Source organism: Bombyx mandarina, chromosome 23, assembly GCF_030267445.1.
Source record: "Bombyx mandarina strain Sakado chromosome 23, ASM3026744v2".
Classification (NCBI taxonomy): domain Eukaryota; kingdom Metazoa; phylum Arthropoda; class Insecta; order Lepidoptera; family Bombycidae; genus Bombyx; species Bombyx mandarina.
In genome coordinates, this window is record NC_143229.1 from 16,646,571 (window position 1) to 16,668,375 (window position 21,805).

The 21,805-nt window shown below is 40.2% G+C and overlaps 2 protein-coding genes across 6 annotated transcripts in view; one reads left to right on the top strand and one right to left on the bottom strand.

Annotated features, from left to right (window-relative positions):
• LOC114246566 (fatty acyl-CoA reductase 1) overlaps nt 1–21,805 on the bottom strand; it is a 272,794-nt gene that overhangs the window by 89,983 nt on the left and 161,006 nt on the right. The gene's annotated exons all lie outside the window — the stretch shown is intronic.
• On the top strand, nt 4,502–16,764 carry LOC114252261 (esterase FE4-like). 5 transcript variants are annotated; one of them, XM_089737805.1, is made up of 4 exons: nt 4,502–4,563; nt 8,368–8,506; nt 10,151–11,439; nt 11,916–16,764. In XM_089737805.1, exons 2-4 carry the CDS (start codon nt 8,375–8,377, stop codon nt 12,073–12,075), a joined length of 1,581 nt encoding a protein of 526 aa, XP_089593931.1. In that variant the 5' UTR covers nt 4,502–4,563; nt 8,368–8,374; the 3' UTR covers nt 12,076–16,764. The 5 variants fall into 5 exon arrangements, with proteins under 5 accessions (XP_089593931.1, XP_089593930.1, XP_089593928.1 ...); XM_089737804.1 differs by having other exon boundaries at nt 4,503–4,621; XM_089737802.1 differs by lacking the exon at nt 4,502–4,563 and adding an exon at nt 4,572–4,772.

Sequence of the window (21,805 nt, forward strand, 5' to 3'; positions counted from 1 at the left end):
CAAAGCCGCTGGACGTAACTTCTCGGGATCCTCCAAAAAGTCCACTGAAAAAATCTTAGTAAATGACCACCATTCTACTGAGATTATATCTCATCCCATTTCATTTCATTTAATTTCATCGCAGTTGATTAATGTCTCAAATTAATCATCTTCATTTCATTTCACTCCATAATATAATTTTTCATAAAAATATGAAATAAATTAAAATAAGACATGACTTAAAGGTCTCAGTTACCAGGTCATAAAATCCCTTCAAAAAAACTTATTACGGTACAATGTGGCTCTGTAAATTTGGCCCCCTTTTTTTTAATTTCGGATTTTTTTATTTTTTATTATTTGTTCGTCGTTTGTTCGTTAATGTTCGAATGTGAAAATTGTTTGTTCGTCTTTTATTTATATATAATTAATTAAACAAATGATCACCGTTAAGTGAGCCCCTCTTATAGTCTCCGGCACGTAACTTGGCAAGAGTCGTTAGATGCGCAGAAGTTGTTTTTAGGTCTCTTTGGTTGTCAAGCGGGACGCGGGGAAAGACGTAGCACCGTTCCGAGCGCGCGATTGGTGAGTCAGTCGACCCTCCCCTCCCGCTTCGCGTTCACGTTCCGTTCGCTCCTGATTACACATGCGCCTACTAAATTGTAGGAACCCTTTGTTATATTGAGTTTTTGTTACGAGTTGTAATAACAACTATAATAACAAATATAATAACAACAATAATAATTGTTTCAAATTTAGTTATTGTTACGAGTGTTATTCTTTTAAAGGACAAACCCGAAATCCATACAAACTTGGGCCTGGCGTTACAGTGCTAGAATTTGGGCATAAGTTACAATACCTAAGAAGGTTTCATGAGCCCAATTTTCAGGTCTCCCAGCAATGGCCAAATTGGTAAAATCAGACAATGTTTACATTTTAGGTTATGTTTATTGTTCGAGATATTTTAATAAAAACGATATTTTTGAGGCTATTTCCTACTAAAGATAAGTAATTTTTTACGAAACCTGTTGCAGCAATAGGTTGCTTTAAAATAAAAATGGAACCTGTTACGAGAAATCGCGCGTTAGGTTGTTTACGAAAACGAACGAAAGCCAAAAATTAAAAACAACGTAATGCGAAACGCGCTGCGCACGAAATGATTTTTTTAAGGGATTTTATGACCTGGTAACTAAGACCTTTAGGTCAGTCTTATTTTAATTTTAATGAAAACTTTTTTATATGAAAAACTATATTTATATGATAACTTTTTTATATAAAATATAAATCATTACGTGCTCCCATATTATCTCATCACATTTCATTTCATTTTATTTCATGCCTTTTTTATTTTAATTTTTTATTGCTTAGATACCCTTCGACGAGCTCACAGCCCACCTGATGTTAAGTGGTTACTGGAGCTCATAGACATCTACGACGTAAATGCGCCACCCACCTTGAGATATAAGTTCTAAGGTCTCAGTATAGTTACAACGGCTGCCCCGCCCTTCAAACTGAAACGCATTACTGTTTTACGGCAAAAATAGGCGGGTGGGAGGCGCGGACTCACAAGAGATCCTACCACCAGTAAAATTATTAATATAACTACACCATAGAAAAACTCAAAGTACCAAATCGACCTTTTCATGTTATATTTAAGATTGCCAGTTGAAAATATTTTGAATTGCCGCAGTTGCCGACATGATTTCGTGTCATAACTAAATGGCACAGTTATTTATTTCTTTTAATTATTTTTGTTAGTAGATTTTGGTGCTTTACGTTACGTTATTCAATGAGATTAAGTTTATAGTCTGGCCAGCGAATCATGGCACAACTAAATAGCGGCAATCCAAAATATCTTCAGTTGGCAACATTAAAGATAACATAACACGATTTGATACATTTGTGTTTTTCTATGGCATAGTCACATTAATATAAAAATGCAAAACTACCCTTTCATGCTATATTTGATGTTGTCAGTTGTAGATATTTTGAATTGCCGCCATTGTAAGTAGTTGTGTCACGATTCGATGGCCATACTCTATTTACATTGATTAAAATACCTATAAAAACAGTCATTTATCCTAAAGCAAAAGAGTATTAATTATTTTTTACACCCGATTTCCACTAAATCGATCATATTTTATGGATGCTCTAATTCTAATCCGCGCGTTTGTGGAGCTAGTTACGTATATTGAAATAAGTATTGTAGATGTTTACAAAGATTGTTTAAAACAAAAAATTGAATATAACTTATTTTCTACACTTGGCCATTGTCAATGAAGCTAAGATTTCAATAGGTTAATCAAGCAAAATAGACGAATTTTTTGGTACATATCCCATTCGTGTAACGCTTAGGCCCAAAATGGGGTTTCTCCTTTGTTTGCAATACCAGGACCAAATACCAATGACCATATAGTCGATTCAGTCACTGAGTGTTTTATTATTTACGCCAGTGACGACAGCAACTCTTCGTTATGTCAACGATGAGGAGCCAACTCCTTCCACCAGCTCAGGTGCTACCATAAATTTAATCCAAGGGGTAGCACTATTAGAAAATGATAGTGACGACGGCGACACATAATTTTTTATATTGAGTATATTTTATTAAATAAACTTCTTAACTTTTAATTGTATTTATAGCAACCCTAACGCCTGCCGCGTCGGCAGCCGCGTCTGATCGCGCGCCGCGACCAATGAGGCATTCTCGTTGTCGGCTCCCGGCGCGATTCAAAGAGTAGCGACCGAGTGGCTTTCCTTTTGGCAAACCGCGCGTGCGCCTTTACTGGCGCCGACAGTTCACCCGCAACCACCGAAGCATACACACGAGAATACGTCCGCACCTCGCTCGCTACCATTCCTTTTCGAACTTGTTTGTGGGACCCTCTGGAGTATTCATACCCAGTGCTCCAGCTGGACAACACAAAATATTTTATTTATAACACCTAATACACTTCACGAATTCGTCTCTTTTCTTTAACTTTCTTCTAAACACACAGGCATAAAAACAAATTATGACAAATAAATAATTAAATTAAATTATATGCGGGCAATAAAAGTGACAATTTTTTGTTGCAATGTGCAATATGCGCGACATTACCCCCACTACACCAAAACCTTGCCAATGTTTCGCTGCCATACATAAGAACAGGCCTTATTATGGTCTTATAGATCATACCCTTGAGCTTAACGGGCATCCTCCTATTGCAGGTGACATCACTTACTTCTCGCCATTTTAGCCACGCTGCGGCTATTCGGTGTTGAATGTTGCATTTTCAATTTCCAGATCTGTGCATCATACTACCCAGATACTTGTATTGATCGCATATGTTTACAAGTTGACCGTCAATGGAAATCGGACTGTTGTCATCAGGATCTGGGTCATTAAAAGACATGTAATGTGTCTTCGCAACAGTCAATATTAGGCCACCGGCCTGTAACTGCTGTTTCCACAACAGGAGTGCCTCCCGTAGCTCTGTGCGGCTCTCGGTGCAGATAGCAACGTCCTCTGCATAGATGAAAGTCCACGAGGCTGAGGACTGCGCCACCTCAGTGAGTGAGTCTATAACCATGCCGAACAGAAAGGGACTCAGTACTGAATCTTGATGCAGACCTTCTGCAACTGCTATTGGTTTTGTCTGACCCACTACTGTCCGTACCATTGACCTCGCATCCCTGTACATGTCAATTATGACGTTAACATAATGCTCGGGTACATTCTTCTTGCGAAGGCTCCACCAGATCATATCTCTTGGCACACGGTCAAATGCTTTTTCCATGTCTAAGAATACGACATACAATGGCACGATACTCCTCAGCGATCGTATTTAGAGCAAACATAGGGTCGGTGGTAGATAAGCCCTGTACAAAACCATAGTGATTTTTGGATAGTAGAGAACACTCTGATCTTACTTACCGGGCTCACTTAACGGTGATCATTTGTTTAGTTAATTATAAATAAATAAAAGACGGACAAACAATTTTTACATTCGAACATTAACGAACAAACGACGAATAAATAACTAAAAATAAAAAAAAATCCAAAAATAAAAAAAGGAGGCCAAATTTACAGAGCCACATTGTACCGTAATAAGTTTTTTTTTAGGGATTTTATGACCTGGTAACTGAGACTTTTAAGTCATGTCTTATTTTAATTTATATTCATATTTTTATGAAAAATTATATTATGGAGTGAAATGAAATGAAGATGATTAATTTGAGACATTAATCAACTGGGATGAAATTAAATGAGATGATATGAGATGAAATCTAATCTCAGTAAAATGGTGGTCATTTACTAAGATTTTTCAGTGGACTTTTTGGAGGATCCCGAGAAGTTACGTCCAGCGGCTTTGTTTCATTTTCCCACATTTGTGCACTTTCACAGATATTAAACGGTTAATAAACCACCATTATTACACATTTAAACCTGAAGAAACACTAAATAGACAAAATAAAACAAATCACACAACTTCACTCCTCGCGTTCCCGCCAAAAAGTCCTACCGTAATAAGTTATCAGTTATCACCATAGATTATACATTTAATTTAGTAGAGAGTTATCACTGAATTACGATTAATGATAACGCAGGTATATGTATTAAGTTAATTTGATTTAACAAAAAAACTGATTCACGAATATTAATCAGGTAAATTAAAATATTGAAGGGTACGGATACAAACTCTAAGGTCGACTTTATTGTAGAGATCGTTATAGTGACGTAGACATAAATATTGAAACTACATTCTCAAAACTAAATATTAATTAACGTAACCTTTGAAAGTTCACTTCAATCAGTTGTAAGTATTTCTATTTTTTGAACAAATTATCAACTGGAGATTAAAACGTGAAAGTAGTTTTAATCGTGTCTACGATACGCCAAAAACTGAAGGAAATTTTGAACGATCAATTGCATTGATTACTTCGGATAGTTTCACCAGCAAGTTATTCCTGGTTAATGGTGTGGTAAACAGCGGTAGTCGTTCGGGTTAGTTGGAACCCCTTGAAATATAGACACTGGCAAATTTCAGACCAATCTTGACTATGACCAAATAAAGCTAATGAAAGTAACTCTCAGAAAAAAATTGTACTTGCGAAACACAAAATCAGAGCATATCATTAAAATATATTCGAAATTTGAAAATCCACGAGTACCTCGAAATCCGTACCATATTGCATGAAGTTAAACAATACTCAGTCAAGTATAAGAACTCTTGACAGCACACTCAAACCCGTTGTCCGGTATGCTCTTGCATCCAAATCTGGTTAGAAGACTCAAGAGAGCCGACAGCTACTCCATCAACATGCTCCATCTCACCTTATTAAGGTGAGATGGAGCATTGCATCTCACCTTATTAATTGCATCTCACCTTATTAAGGTGAGATGGAGCATTGGCTTTGCCCTGGCCCTCCAAATCATAACCTGTCACAATTCACCTGATTATAGTCTTGTCGACTAATTGCAGGTGTTAAAGTAGAACATATATATCTATATTATTATATATAAAACAACCACATTTCTAGACAGCAACAAAGGGACACTTCAGAATTCTAGAATTGTACTTGTGATAGGGTTTCTTATGAGCACAGTTGGTTAGTTATTGCCTATTTCTGTGGTAAAGCAGTAGTGTGTTTGGATTTGACGGGTAAGGCTGTGTACTAATAAATTGAGTCTTATATTGCAAGATGGGGGGCTGTATTATTTTATTAATGTGTATTGGCATGGTAAACACTTACGACTAATGGGTGTGAGCTCGTCCACCAGTGTGAGCAATAAAAAATATATCTTATAATAATTTTTTTACACCCAGAATACTGTTAGTTTTAGAAGTGTATGTCTATTCATTAAATTTAATAACTTAAACTCAGTGCTATTAATTTTCTGTCTACTAATGTTTGATTTTAGGGTAAGATAAAAGTCGAATCCACTTTTCTGGTCTCCCAATGATTACCAGCTCTCTGCTAGATATTGTAAACTTATGCTTCTTATGTGTTTCTCGACATCTGGCTGAATGTAACATTCATTGGTTGTCATGAAAATTAAATAGAATTTACATAGGAAGACAACTAATAGATATTACTTCAATGCATACAAAATGCACTTTGGATCAATACACACATAATCTTCTTTTTCTCCACCTTATCCCACTATGTGGGGTCGGCACAGCTAATTTTTCTCTTCCATTCTCTTCTATCAGCCGTCATCTCAACACTCACTCCTCTCTCTCATATCGTCATTCACACACTCCATCCATGTCTTCTTCGGTCGACCTCTTCCCCCTCTACCTTGCACTACCATTTCCATACATCTCCTAGTCACATGCATCTTCTCTCTACCATCATCATCAATACACACATAATGATAATACTAAATTAAGTTTTGGTTTTAGTATCCGGGGGTGAAAGGATATTTAGTTTAAGCGATATTTCGCAACTTTACAGGAGAGCCATTTACAGATTAAAATTTTGAAAAAAATTTATAACAAAAAATCTTCTTCAGCTATTCGCATGGAGTAAACTTAATTCAAGCTCAGTTACAAATATCGAATTGTTGATACTAATACTAAATAAAATGCACCTTTAATTACAAAGAAAAATGTCACTTAATCTGTGAAATGTCCCTTAAATCTAATAGCCTTTCACGGCTCCATATAAAAATAAATATTTAGGTACATACCTACTATTGATGTAGTTTTTCTAAACATTTGACCTCTGCAAAGATTATTTTGCTTTCGCATAGAAAGTACTCATGTTGTAGTCCGCTCGATATGTGTTAACATAAATCAGAAAATGTTAATTGAATGAGACTGTAATGGAAGAGTTTGATCAATTTACAGGATGTTCTCTTGGTTGATAAGTGGTTGCCAAAACATGAATTACAATCTGAATACTGCCAATGATAAAGTGGGAAATGCTTAGCACACATTTTATTTTATAACTAGCGACCCGCCCTCGCTTCGCTTCGGAAACATTAAAACACATATGAAACCAAAAAAAATAATTAAAAAAAGTAGCCTATGTTCATCAGGGACAATGTCGGCTTCTAATGGAAAAAGAATTTTTCAAATTGGTCCAGTAGTTTCGGAGCCTATTCGAAACAAACAAACAAATCTTTCCTCTTTATAATATTAGTATAGACTCCATTCCATCCATATTCTATTCTATCTATTTTATTTATTATAATACTCCACATTCTATTATGATTCATAAGGGTATGGAGAAACAAGTATACAGTTACGAATGGTTGATAATGCTATAGATAATTGTAAATAGACATGTTTTAAAAAAAACCGACGTCAAATAGAAAAAAAAAGATATTCCAAAACAAATTAATATACACTAAAAACAATAATCATCGAAATCGGTTGGCGTGATATTGAGTTATTGAGTTATTCATATATTTGTTGCGTACGTACTTAATGCAAATTTAAGACTTTTATGGTTTTGTCATGGATACCATTAACAGAACTGGACTAAACTGAAATGGGACTACACGGGAAGCGTCAGCTTTCTAATAAAAAAAAACAATCATCAAAATCGATTCACCCAGTGAAAAGTTATGAGGTAACAACCATAAAAATAATAATGGCATACAGTCGTATTGAGAGCCTCCTCTTTTTTGAAGTCGGTTAAAAGCTGATTAATATGCTAATTTTTGTTGAATTATTAAGATATGAAGTTGAAGTCTCCCTCAATTGTCTTATAAAGTCGTATTTCCACTTTCTGTACAACCTAAGAACTTTTGTCTGTTATATCCTCATGCTCGTATTTTTTGACAAAATATTTAGCAAGAAAACAGTTCATCACATACTTTTTATATTCCTCCCGGTGAAGGTCATGCGGCGATCTGAGGAGGTCGAGGCCGCACGGCGTGCTACCAGCACTCTAGCGTGCCGCCAAGGGGAAATATCAACATCCTGATAAACGAGCAACCGGTTGGCGGTAGATCGCGTCCTAACCCGGAAGGCTGGTTCTGGTCCAGTGGGGTATTGCGGGACACCAGCGGCAACGTCTGAGCGGCCTGACGGGCTGCCGTACCGCGACGGCTGACGTTTCAGAACCTTCGATTCGCCTCGAAGGCTCCGTCGGCTGGGCGTCCTTGGGGTGAGCTGCGCCGTCAGGTTGTAGTGTTGACCGCGGTAACCCCCTTACCTCATCCGGGTTAAGACCTCGGAGGGGATCAGACGCTTGGGCGACAGCGCAGGGGAGTTGTTTAGTGGGTAGGGTCCTGAAAACATCCGCAACCGCGGACCAATCCCACATATCCCGCGCGCCCCCTAAGCGCAGGGACCTCGTAGGAGGTTCGGCCCGCGCCGTAAAAAAATTTATATATTAGTAATCGTATAAAATGAATGCTTCATTTGAAAATGTAAAACTGTTCTTATTTATTTACAGATACAAAATGTCATGCATTGTGCAAGTTGAGCAGGGCTTATTGGAGGGAACGAAGCGTCAGAGCTGCCTTGGTCAGTATTACTACAGCTTTGAGGGAATACCGTATGCGAAGCCACCTATTGGAAAGCTGAGATTTAGTGTAAGTTGAATGGTGTTTTTTTTATTTATGTCTAAAATTAAACGAAAGTTCTGGATAAACCAAGTTAAAACTTACTCTTTGGAAACCTCAAGCCTCGAGACGAGGACTAGTGAAAGCGAACTCTAATTCCGTATTAGACAATTAGAACATAAGGTCAGTCGCACCAGCTACCTGCGGCTGATCGCCTCGCGGATTGTTCTGGACTGCCCAATAATGCAACACCGGACACGTGTGCATTTTGAGCACTCTTGATGCAAATCAGCCTTTAGGTTAAGGTAGTTTCGACATTCATTTTTATTTTTAGTTTTATTATTATTATTTATTTATATTGAAGTATTTAAAATCTTATTAATTACATAATATTTTTTAAAAAAGATATTAAAAATACAATTTTTAAAAAACACTATATAAAAATGGATTGCCGCTGATGGCGGTGTCTACGACACAAGCCACCAGTGATTAGGACTCCAGAGTGAGAAACCTCCTCACAATGCGTGCAGTATCGAGGATAACTGCTTTCTGTATTAGGCCCTTTACCCAGCTGGATAACGAAAGTTTCTTAAGATGTTGATCGAAACTTTTCGCTATCAAGCCGTGTACCGACACAACTATTAGGACAATGATGGTTGAATCAACATGCCACATGGTGGTAGTCTCGAGGGCCAGGTCTAAATATTTTATTAATTTGTCCTTTTCTGCCTTCACGAGATTCTCGTCATGAGGAATGGTGACATCAACCAACACTGCTCGACGCGCAGATCGATCTATTATCACAATATCAGGTTTTAATTTTATTCCGAAATTGTAGTTATTGTTTTTATTGAATTCTGGTATACTATATGAAATTTTAATGAATGTAATATGGATGCAAAATCTGAAGTAAGTGAAATAAATAAAAAATAACTTATGAGTTATTATAGATTATTATTGAATACACCCAGACATGTAATAGTATTGATCAATATTTGATATGATGATATTTGAATCCCTGATCTTGATTAATAATGCCCACTGAGTTTCTCGCCGGATCTTCTCAGTGGGTCGCGTTTCCGATCCGATGGCAGATTCTGCGAAGCACTGCTCTTGCTAGGGCCAGTGTTAGCAACACTCCGATTTGAGCCCCGTGAGCTCACCTACACGTTAGGGCGAAGCTGAAATAGCCTCTCAAGGCTATCAGCATAAGTAGGGAAAACAAAAAAAAAATACAATTTATTTATAAACTCATCATATAATCCAAACATTAGTTCTCACTGACTAATAATAAGTTTCCTGAATTCGTAATGACAAGTTTTTCTCTTTTGGTTTGCTTGAAGTACTACGTTAGACCATCGACTCAGAGTTCTCTCAGAGACTCAAGTTCGAGATGCTTCTGTGATGGTAACCCAGCCACATAGGTAATATTGATGCAATGGAAAAGCTAATGCTTCTTGTGATTTAAGATAAAAGCTTAATGGCTAACGTTATATCTGTATGTGAGAAGCTATTTATACTTTGAGACGTAATGAAGATGGGCTCTGGTGTTCGCCAACACCAGATCGTCGTTACATTCTGCATGACTGATGTTTGATTGATCAGCTGTAGCCTAATCTGAGATACGGCCTTTTGCGAAGCATTTAACTCAAAGGCATTGTTTCAAAATTTCAGAATCCACAAGAACCCGATCAATGGAAAGGAATACGTAGCGCAAAAAGTCCCTCAAACAAATGCGCCCAATTAAATCCTTATTCTAACTCAGCGTTAGTAGGTTCGGAAGACTGTTTGTACTTAAACATTTACACGCCTAGTTTGCCAGCTGAAAAACTCGAGAAATTACCAGTAATCTTCTTCGTCCACGGCGGTCGTTTGATTGTAGGCTACGGAGATTATTATACACCGGATTATTTGATTAAAAACGATGTTATTTTAGTAACGTTAAATTACAGATTAAATGTGTTAGGATTTTTGTGTTTGAATTTACCGGAAGCACCTGGTAACGTTGGAATTAAGGACACCGTGTACGCATTACGTTGGGTCGGTAGAAATATTTCTCGTTTTAATGGTAACCCTGGCAATATAACGGTTTTCGGTGAAAGCGCCGGTGGGGCCATTGTATCTTCGTACTTAACTTCAAAGATGACTGTTGGTCTTTTTAGTAAGGTCATTGCGCAGTCCGGGAATTCAATATCAGATTTGTATTTGATTAACGAGGATCCTATTGAGAAAGCGATAAAATTGGCGTCAGTTTTAGGCAAGGATTTGAAAGATCAACGGTCTTTATACGAGTTCTTAGTACAGGTTCCGTTAGTAGATTTGGTGAATGCGTTCACCCAGCTAGAACTGAGTCGGCCGCCTAGTATTATCAATGCGTATTTCTTACCGGTCGTCGAGAAAAAGTTCGATAACATCGAAAGTTTTTTCGAGGAACATCCCATAGTGTCCATTAAGAATAATAGAGTACAGAAAGTGCCCGTAATAACAGGTTATACCACTTACGAATCAGCGCTGTTCGTCCAAAAAGACGCCTCCGGTAGGATCGTATTTGTAGATGACTTTCATAATTTTATCCCTCGATTCTTGGGTGTCGAAGAGAATACGGAAAGATCTAGAGTTTTCCAGAAGAAACTAGGCGAATTCTACTTTGCGGGCCGGGAATTGAATGACGATTTGAAGATTGATTATTTGGTAATGATCACGGACGTGTATTTCGTTAGGGATATCATTTATTTCGCTGAATTACTATCGAAACACAATCCTGAGGTGTATCTATATGAATTCGGTTTTGACGGCAACCTGAATACGAGGGTTATGAAGAGTTTGGGAGTGAAGGGAGCGTCGCATGGAGACATCGTTCAGTATCAGTTTTACAGGAAAAGCAAAGCAGAGAAATGTGGGGAGGCTGACGAGAGAACGATTGACTTCTTGAGCGAATGCTGGAGTAATTTTGCTAAATACGGGTGAGTTGAAGATTTTGAGTAGTAGGAAACTCATGTAACCGGTGGTAGGGTTTAGCGTTCCTACTTAATGTCTACCGTGAATTGGGTAGAAAAGGCAGACTTCCACCTGATGTTTTAAGGTGGGTGACCGTATCGGCGTTGTGTTGCTTACGGGTTCTGGTGAGCCGTTTAGTACGGACTGGACTTCAAGCTTCTTTACCCATTTCGAAAAACAACGTAGCACTTATTTTGCCATACATTAGTTTTGTAAAAGGCCATCGGCAATTTCCTATGTTGACTAGGGCTTGTTTAAAACATTTTTAAGAGTCATCTTCGCTCCTCGCGCAATTAGAATGGGCAGCCAGAAGTCAGGGGAGGCGATGCGTGACTTCTGCGAATCTTTCATCTCGCAGAAAGAGGGACTAGGCAGCTAAAACTCTTATAATATCGCTGTTATGACTGCGAAGCGTGGGTACTTAGTAATGTAAACTTTTCAGCGTACCAACATGGAGAAATCAGAAAACAAAATGGCTGCCTTACTCAACGAACAATAGACGGACGCTAGTCATAAATGACGAGATTGAATTAAAAAGAGACGTTAATTTGAATCGCATTAAGTTCTGGTACGATATGATCAAGGATAAGAGTAAATTGTGAATTAATTAAAATTAAACGGTGGTGGTTATTTCATTGTGCCATTATTCAATGGTGGATAAAGAATTTAACACTCTATACTATGGAAAAAGCGTATCACTCTCTATACAAAAATCATTTGCTAGATATATTTAAGGCTGCCACTTCTCGAGCCGAAAGCTGCAATCGTCGATCGGGAAATCATTAATACCACGCCAAGAAATAAAATAGGCAGTAATGTACCTGATTTATGAAAAAAAAAACTTCATCTGACGTGGAAAGCTTCGACTTTGGTATAAATTATAATGCCTTTGACTGACTCAGAATAAAATTAGGTTTGAAAAAAAAGAACGCATGGTAAATCCCAAGATTTGATTAATATTTGCGCTTAAAAATAATTAGCGTGCAGTATTGTTTAATCCAAACAATGTAGATGTTAAATATCTATAACCGCACGTAAAACCGATTGATGGCGTAGCGACGCATCGCCATGCGCAAGCGACTGTTTCATAATATTAAAATTTTATTTTTCATTATACCACATGAATTTCGTTTCGTAAGCCTTATCCGTATCCATTTATTTATTTCCACCAACAAAGTGATCATCAATACAAAACATTGACAAACTGACAAAAGTACATAGCAGATGTCACCTCAATTATAGGTGCAATCGAAAGTGCGTTGACCTCTTGTGAGTCCGCATGGGTAGGTACCACCACCCTGCCTATTTCTGTCGTGAAGCAGAAGAAGCGTTTCGATTTGAAGCGTGGGGCAGCCGTTGTAACTATACTGAGACCTTAGAACTTATATCTCAAGGCGGGTGGCAAATTTACGTTGTAGATGTCTATAGGTTCCAGTAACCACTTAACACCAGGTGGGCTATGAGGCTCATAGCTAGTCCACTCATCTAAGCAATTTTTTTTTATATATTTATATATCTCGACTGCATTTGATTACATAATTATGCATTGATTACTTTTGTGCATCTATACTTGTGTGCTTAGTGCGAGTTTTATGGAGTTTGAACAGCGCTCCTACGTTTGCAAATTTGAGTTAACTGTGTCCATAGTGCGAGTTTTTTAACGTTCTCGATAGCGTAAACGTGGAACGTTTGCCTACGTTTGCCGCTAGGGGCGCTGTTCGAAGTCAATACAAATTTGATTTAACTTTTACGCTATCAAGAACTTCATAAAATTCACAGTAAGCACAATGCTCTGTTGAAATGTACTAATAAGCACGCGACACCTTTTTCGTTCCTATAAAAACTGTTGGTCTGACCTAATCTGAATCAGCTCTAACAGTACATGTTATAAGGTTATCTGAAGCAGTCTTCCATGAAGTTTTCAAACAGATTCTAAAAACTCGCGCCATTTGTAGCCGACCTCTGTGCATTGGCACTAGGGTTGCCAGACGTCTCGGGACTGGTCCATAGAGTAAGATTATATATAACCTAAGACTGGTCTCTGTCCCGTATTTGAAGCGTACGATTTTAATTGTATTGATTTTTATACATATGTTAAAACCGATAAAAAAATGTTAAAACTGACTTGCTCCTCGGAGAAATATAAAAAAAAAATTAAGAATGTTACTATATAATTTTGTTTTTTATTTGTCTCGGGTAAAATACTAAATTCCCGTATTTTTTTGCCAAATTTAGCATTTGCCCGTTATAGGCTGAAAAAAAATCTGGTGACCCTAATTGGCCCCCCTAAAACGAAATCGCACACAATAAAACTGCGCCCAGCTAAGTTTTGCAGATTTTGCTCGGCCACAAGAGCTGGTCGGTACTGAATTCGGATAGAAAATAAAAGAAAAACACAGAAATAAAATAAAAATAAAACATTTATTCACTATCAATGTCTCTAATGCACCATACACTTTAAACAGAAATGTAATTTAATAAGTTTTCAAACATTGCGTTTTTGTAAGCAATGTATTGAAATACTTTTTTTAAGTTTACGAAGATTTATAGAAACCATTTTCTAACTATAGCATTGAGCACGAATACAGTTGGAAATCGACTGTAAGATAGATTATAGCGAATGATATCTGACGAACGAAAATTTCGTATGAACTTCTGACGTCAATTACAAATGCATACGTATTCAATGTTGGAGTTAGCCAATATGGCCGCCATTTTGAAGACTGTTCAAATTTTAATGCACCTTAAACATCGATTCTTATTTACTGCGCTTATTAATTTTAAACTTAATTTAATCTTATAAACGAAATCACAAAACTCTATACAGAGGTAGGTGTCCGTGCGACATTTACCATTTGATACATCAATTATGAATTTTATCAACGTTAACTACGTTAACTCGTGACATTATGACAAATAAATTGAGAATTGATGCCCGCCTTAATAAATTTTATTTTGATGCATACATAATGCGACAGAGATAACGCTCTACAAAAAACGAAGTATGTATGACGATCGTCTTTTTCTTGCAGCCGATGGATATGATTTTGCCGCGAATATTACAGTGATCGATGATATTACTTAAAAAAAAGAGTTTAAATTTTGATAATAAATATGTACCATGACATGGGGTAAATTGGGATCCTGGGGTAAATTGGGACAAACCTGCGGAAGATTCTCAAAGTACCTGTAGCACGGAATCTACCTAATTTTGTTTATGTTAATATTTGTTAATGTATAGAAGAAAAACCAAGTTAACTATGGAAGTACTAAATATGAGTTAAGTTGGTCCCAAAAATTAATCAAATTAAATTGAAAATAGTGGTTGAAAAGTGCGTTTTAAAAGAGCTTACAGAACTTTTAAAAAAAGTAATATTATCGTTGTTTTTTCAATAAGATCACAGTTTATATAAGTTTTTAATACACCTGGAAATACCACAACAAACGGTAAGTTACAATATTCTTATTTTAAATACAATATTTCAACAAAATAAAAAATGTGTAATTTTTCCTTTCTTTTTGGGGAAAATTGGGACGTATGTGGGGTAATTTGGAACGAGACTGGAAAAATTAGGGACGAGAAAACACAAAATTGGAACGCCAAAAGACAAAATAGGGATGGATTGTTAGGGTTGTCACTGATATCTGCTAATAGATTTTTTAGCCTATACTATCACTCAATTGCGTGATGTAAAGAAGGAACACATTAGTGTTTGTCAGTTAGTTTATGTAAGTACTATAGGTAAAAGAAAAGTATATGTATAATTACATTTTTTCGCGACATTTACCTTGTAATATCTGCCCGGTCGTATGTCCTTTATAGCAATAAAATAAAATTAAAAATTAAAAAGAACTCAAACGAATCAAAACTTTTGTTATTTCAGAATCTATTCACGCGTCGAATCATGATTTTTTTAACATTCACAACGCACATACAAATAAAAACAGGCCTCAGATTTTAAATGTAACATTAATTAAAAACCCGAGATATCTAGGTTTCAATTATGAGTGAGTGAATTAATTGAGTTTAGTTATTTAGCTTAGAAAGAATTTCTTTTATTTTTGTTATTATAGGCAGTAATCAGATAAAGCTGCTTTTTTATCTTATTCACCTGATATCTTACTCTTGCTCAAAGATTATTTTGAAAATGTTGATTAAATAAAATTGTATTATTGCATTTCCAGTCCTTTTGTTTTTATTATTCCAGTTATTTTTTATTCTATTTTATGATTTTGTTTCAGAGTTGTGATTTTTAAGGAAATTAAATAATAATTTTCTAAAATATAACATGCACATACATTTTTTGATCATTGTATTGTTGATTATCATTCACGTCACATCGCTTCGGAATAGAAACCAGCTTAATTTACACTATGTTGTGTATTGTGCTTAAATTATGGATTGTATTCATCATTTCGGTCCATATAAATAATTGTATGGCACCTACCTACCTACCTATATATCGCAGTACCGCGAACTGACAACCCTTACAAATATCCCAATTTAACCCTTACCCGTGTCAATTTACCCCGAATGCGGGGTAAATTGGGATGGCCATTATTTTTCCGATTATTTCTTTAAATTGAAAAATTAAAATAATGTAACGGTTTTTATCACCTAGGTACGTTCAAGACTCAACTTATTTCTTTGGTTGAGCAGTGACTATTTAATTGGAACTATGTTAAAATTCAATCTGAAGTTCGATTTTGTCCCTATTTACCCCATTTTACGGTACATTGCCTTTTGTCGTAACATAACAATATAGTTTTACACTACGTAAAAGCTCCTTTATATTTATAGTAAACTGGTAATATCAAGGATTTTCTTTTTTGAGAGCGGCGTATTTTTACACGCTTTATTTAATGTAGTTTTTTGATGTAGCAAAATGTAACGCGCGCACGGATACCTTAAATTAAAAGAATAAGTAATCTACTGTTAATATCCACAATTTGTTAACGAGGATATAATAATATTGAGCAATTAATCAGTCGTGTTTAAAATTATTAATGTGCTAACGTTAATGAGGCAAATAAAAGAGAACACAGCGACATCTAGTTTAAAAAAAGCGATTTCGGTAAATTTAAAAATAAATTTCTAGTGGATTTTGCATAATGATCATAATATGTATATTCAAATCTATCGATGTTTTTAAAAACAAGATGACGCTGATAGCACATGTTCGAATTTCATATTTTGGCGGATTGCCGTCATTGTTATTAAAATAATTCGAATTTTAATGGAATGTATTTTTCGACAGTCAGAAATGTAATAAATAAATTACTAAAAAGAATTAGCGCATTTTTATTTTTAATAAGCAAATAAATTGTTCGCTTGACGCTTTGTATACATACTACCGGTCGACATACTAAATGACTTTGCAATTGAAATGTCAAACGGTAAGTAATTCCCGCTATTATTATTGCTCACAGATACATAATTTAAGGGCTTTTTTTAAAAGGTAGACGAAGAACTACACTATAACAAATACGAAATTAAATTACTGGCCTATAAGACTTCTAAAACAATACCCTGGGCGTTAGCCATAAAAAATAATTGTTAAAAGTTGTAAGTATGGCAAGACTGAACCTAAATAAAAATCATCAATTATTTGACACTATCTCTGTATATGACACAGCATGTATTTTTCAAATACATTTGCAGGCCATAGGATTTTCAGTTAGTGATGGATTTATTGTGTATATCTGAGATGTAACATCGATTTCTAAGAATCGAACAACTAGAGAGACAGATTGGGGTTGTGGCGGGTAGCCATCATACAACGCAAGATAATTGACAGATGCCTGAATCTCGCTTACGACATTTTCAAGATAAAGCGCATATATACAAGTTCCGAACAACAACATTCGGACCATTTTCTCAGTTCCGATTGCATCACCTTACAGTCCGGACGTGTTTTTGCGAGAAACTGTCGCTGCCGTCGCGATCTTGTGTCTTGAGTTTCGCTGCATTGTCGTTGTCGCATCGATCGCGGCATTGTTGCGAATTCTTGACGCACTATCGCTGGCGTCGCGACCTTGTGTCGTAAAAGCAACTCGAACTTGTCGATTGTGCATTCGTAACGACTTCACATTATCATCCACTCATATCATTTATTAAATTTATTTATTTATTCGGCGAGTAAAACAGTCTCTTTCGAGACTAACCCCCCCTGAGATCACCGCTTGTTGTGGCATTCTCACAACCCAGGGGGGCCCCACCTTCACAAACTTCCACCCCAATCCTAGCCGACTGCCGTTTTCACGGCAAAGGCACTCCCCCCCCTTGGAGCTGGTAAAGCTCAGGGGGTGAACTCCTACTCAGGGGACTCGCCTTTCGGCGAGTGTGCCTTAAGTCCCGGGGACGCCCCCCCCGGGCAAAAACGAAAAAAATGGAAGAAGAGCTCTTAGGGTTTCTCGGGTTACCGAGAAGTACCCGGTGCTATCCAACCTCACGGCCGAATTCGCGGCCTACAGGGCCGCCCGCGCGAGTCCCGCCCCGCCCGCGTCCCTCGCCGCGTCATTTCGAGCCGCGCAGTCAGGCCCCGCCCCCAAACCCAATTTGAGCGCACGTACGCACGTAGCGACTCACGAAGCGCCTAGCGCCAACGAAGCGCCTAACGCACCCGCGACGTCATTCTCGCCAATCTCATCCGTCGCGTCGTCCGTAATAATTAACTCAGGTTCAGACTCCGATACCGGATCGGAGATGGACTTCGAGTCCGCGACGAGCCCGCAGCCCGGAACCTCGGATGGGTTCCAAACGGTAAAACGCGGGAAAAAACGTACTCGCGCCGTGGAGTCCCGGAGCTCCACGACCAAACAAACAAAATCAGCGACTGCCTCCCGTCCGCAGGTAGTCGTGACACCGGAGTCGGACTCCGGCCGCCGCGCAACCCCACCGCCGCGTCCCAAGCCCGCACCCGCGCAAAAAACTGTCGCCCCGCCCCCGCTGATTCTCCAGGAGAAGTCAGCATGGAACCGCGTCTCCCAGGCCCTTCAGGCAAACAAAATAAATTATACCCATGCGCGTAACGTCGCGCATGGGATTCAAATAAAGGTCGCAACGCCGGGCGACCATAGGGCTCTATCCGCGTACCTCCGAAAGGAGAACATAGGTTTCCATACCTATGCTCTTCAGGAGGACCGCGAGCTCCGCGTAGTAATACGCGGAGTTCCGAAGGAACTCGACATAGAGTACGTAAGGGAGGATCTGACCGCTCAGTCCCTCCCGATAGTAAGTGTGCACCGGATGCACAACGGACGCGACAAAAAACCATATAACATGGTTCTAGTCGCTCTAGAACCAACCCCGGAGGCCAAGAAAAAGATCGCATGTCTCGCGACAGTATGTGGCCTATCCGGGGTTACCATTGAAGCCCCCCATAGACGTGGCACTCCCGGACAGTGCCACAGATGCCAACTATATGGCCACTCGGCTCGGAATTGCCACGCGCGCCCCCGCTGCGTGAAGTGTCTCGGCGATCACGCCACGGTAGATTGCTCGCGAGTTAGGGAAACCGCGACCGAACCTCCAAGCTGTGTCCTATGCCTTAAGCAAGGGCACCCCGCGAATTACCGTGGATGTCCTAGGGCTCCGCGAAAACGTCCGACCCACCCAGCCCCCCGTACCGTCGGCCCAAAGACTTCGGTGCCTTCAGCACCGAAACCCGCCTTCGTACCGGCTGCGGTTCCCACCGTCTCGGCGTGGAACAAACCGCTGCCGTATACGAGGTCGGGAACACAAACCGCACCCCAGCCCCCGCTCGCGACACGTCCCGCGCCGCAGCCCCTGCTCGCACCTCCCCCCGCGCCCGCGTACCGTCCCCCGCAACCCTCAGCCGTCAACGACTTCACGCTCGTGCGCGACTTCGTCACGGCGGTCAACTTCGACCGTCTGCGATCGTTCGCAGACGCGATGCGAAGGGCGGTAAACCCCGAACAACGGCTCGCGGCCGCGTTCGAATACATGGACGTTTACGAGTCCGTGGCCCGTACTTTCTAAAATCACCGGTAATCAATGGCGCAAAACGCTAGAGAGAAACCATATTCCCTTACGTTAGCATTCTACAATGCTAACGGACTCGCGCGACAACGCGATCAAATTTACGAATTCCTCCGCGACAATCTTGTAGATATTCTACTAGTGCAGGAGACCTGCCTGAAGCCCTCGCGTCGTGACCCGAAAGTCGCGAATTACGTCATGGTTAGGAATGACAGACTCACCGCCTCCAAAGGCGGGACTGCCATTTACTATAGGCGGGCCCTGCACGTTGTCCCTCTCGATACCCCCTCGCTCTCACATATCGAGGCGTCAGTGTGCCGTATCTCGCTGACGGGACACCAGCCGATCGTCATCGCATCCGTCTATCTCCCCCCGGACAAGCCCCTTCTGAGCAGTGACATCGAGTCACTGTTCGGCATGGGAGACTCCGTCATCCTGGCAGGCGATTTAAATTGCCACCACACTAGGTGGAACTGCCACAGTTCAAACATAAACGGTAGGCGTCTCGACGCGTTTATAGACGACCTTACCTTTGAAGTAGTCGGTCCCCCAACTCCAACATGTTATCCGTATAACATCGCGCTCCGTCCGAGCACTATAGACCTGGCACTGCTGAGGAACGTAACTCTGCGCTTGCGTTCCATCGAAGCAATGTCAGAGCTCGACTCAGACCACCGACCTGTCGTTATGCAGCTCGGTCGCCCCCACAACCCAGTCACAGCTACGAGGACCATGGTGGACTGGAAGAAGCTGGGCAAATGCTTAGCCGATGCCGCTCCACCAATCCTCCCCTGCGGCCCGGATTCAACTCCATCCCCCGAGGACACAGTCGAATCCATAAACATCATCACGAATCACATCTCTTCCGCGATCATAAGATCCTCAAAAGAAGTCGATGTGGAGGATAGCTTCCACCGCATCAGACTGTCCCCCGAACTTAGGAACCTCCTAAGAGTTAGAAACGCGGCAATCCGGGCCTACGATCAACTTCCCACGCACTCAAACCGGATTCGGATGCGTCGTCTACAGCGGGATGTAAAATCTCGCCTAAGCGACGCCCGAAATGAGAATTGGGATAGTTACTTAGAAGGACTCGCGCCCTCTCATCAAGCATACTGGCGACTAGCAAGGACTCTCAAGTCCGAAACTACCGCTACTATGCCTCCTCTCGTACGCCCTTCAGGCCAACCACCGGCTTTCGATGACGATGACAAGGCAGAGTTGCTGGCCGATGCACTGCAAGAGCAGTGCACCACCAGCACTCAATACGCGGACCCCGAACACACCGAGGCAGTCGACAGGGAGGTCGAGCGCAGAGCTTCCCTGCCACCCTCGGACGCGTTACCCCCCATTACCTCTGACGAAGTTAGAGAAGTAATAGACAACCTTCAACCTAAGAAGGCACCCGGCTCCGACGGCATCCGCAACCGCGCGTTAAAACTCTTACCAGTCCAACTGATAACAATGTTGGCTACCATCTTAAATGCCGCTATGACGCACTGCATCTTTCCGGCGGTATGGAAAGAAGCAGACGTTATCGGTATACACAAGCCGGGCAAACCGAATAATGAAACCGCTAGTTACCGACCGATCAGTCTCCTCCCAGCGATAGGCAAAATTTACGAACGGCTCCTTCGGAAACGCCTCTGGGACTTCGTTACCGCGAATAAAATTCTAATAGACGAGCAGTTTGGATTCCGCGCCAAACACTCGTGCGTACAACAAGTGCACCGCCTCACGGAGCACATCTTAATAGGGCTAAATAGGCGTAAACAAATCCCGACCGGCGCCCTCTTCTTCGATGTAGCGAAGGCGTTCGACAAAGTCTGGCACAACGGTTTGATCTACAAACTGTACAACATGGGAGTGCCAGACAGACTCGTGCTCATCATACGAGACTTCTTGTCGAACCGTTCGTTTCGATATCGAGTAGAGGGAACTCGTTCTCGTCCCCGTCATCTGACTGCCGGAGTCCCGCAAGGCTCCGCACTCTCCCCGTTACTATTTAGTTTGTATATCAACGATATACCCCGGTCTCCGGAGACCCATCTAGCGCTCTTCGCCGATGACACGGCTATCTACTACTCGTGTAGGAAGATGTCGTTGCTTCATCGGCGACTCCAGACCGCAGTAACCACCATGGGACAGTGGTTCCGGAAGTGGCGAATAGACATTAACCCCACGAAAAGCACAGCGGTGCTATTCAAAAGGGGTCGCCCTCCGAATACCACTTCGAGCACCCCACTCCCCAATAGGCGCGTAAACACCTCCGCCGTTAGCCCCATCACTCTCTTTGACCAGCCCATACCGTGGGCCCCGAAGGTCAAATA

Bases quoted from the DNA above. Each gene is read 5' to 3' on its own strand.
- LOC114252261 (XM_089737805.1), top strand. From the start codon at position 8,375: ATGTCATGCATTGTGCAAGTTGAGCAGGGCTTATTGGAGGGAACGAAG. The intron at 8,507-10,150 runs GTAAGTTGAATG...TCAAAATTTCAG, and splicing joins TTGGAAAGCTGAGATTTAGT to AATCCACAAGAACCCGATCA. The intron at 11,440-11,915 runs GTGAGTTGAAGA...TAAACTTTTCAG, and splicing joins AGTAATTTTGCTAAATACGG to CGTACCAACATGGAGAAATC.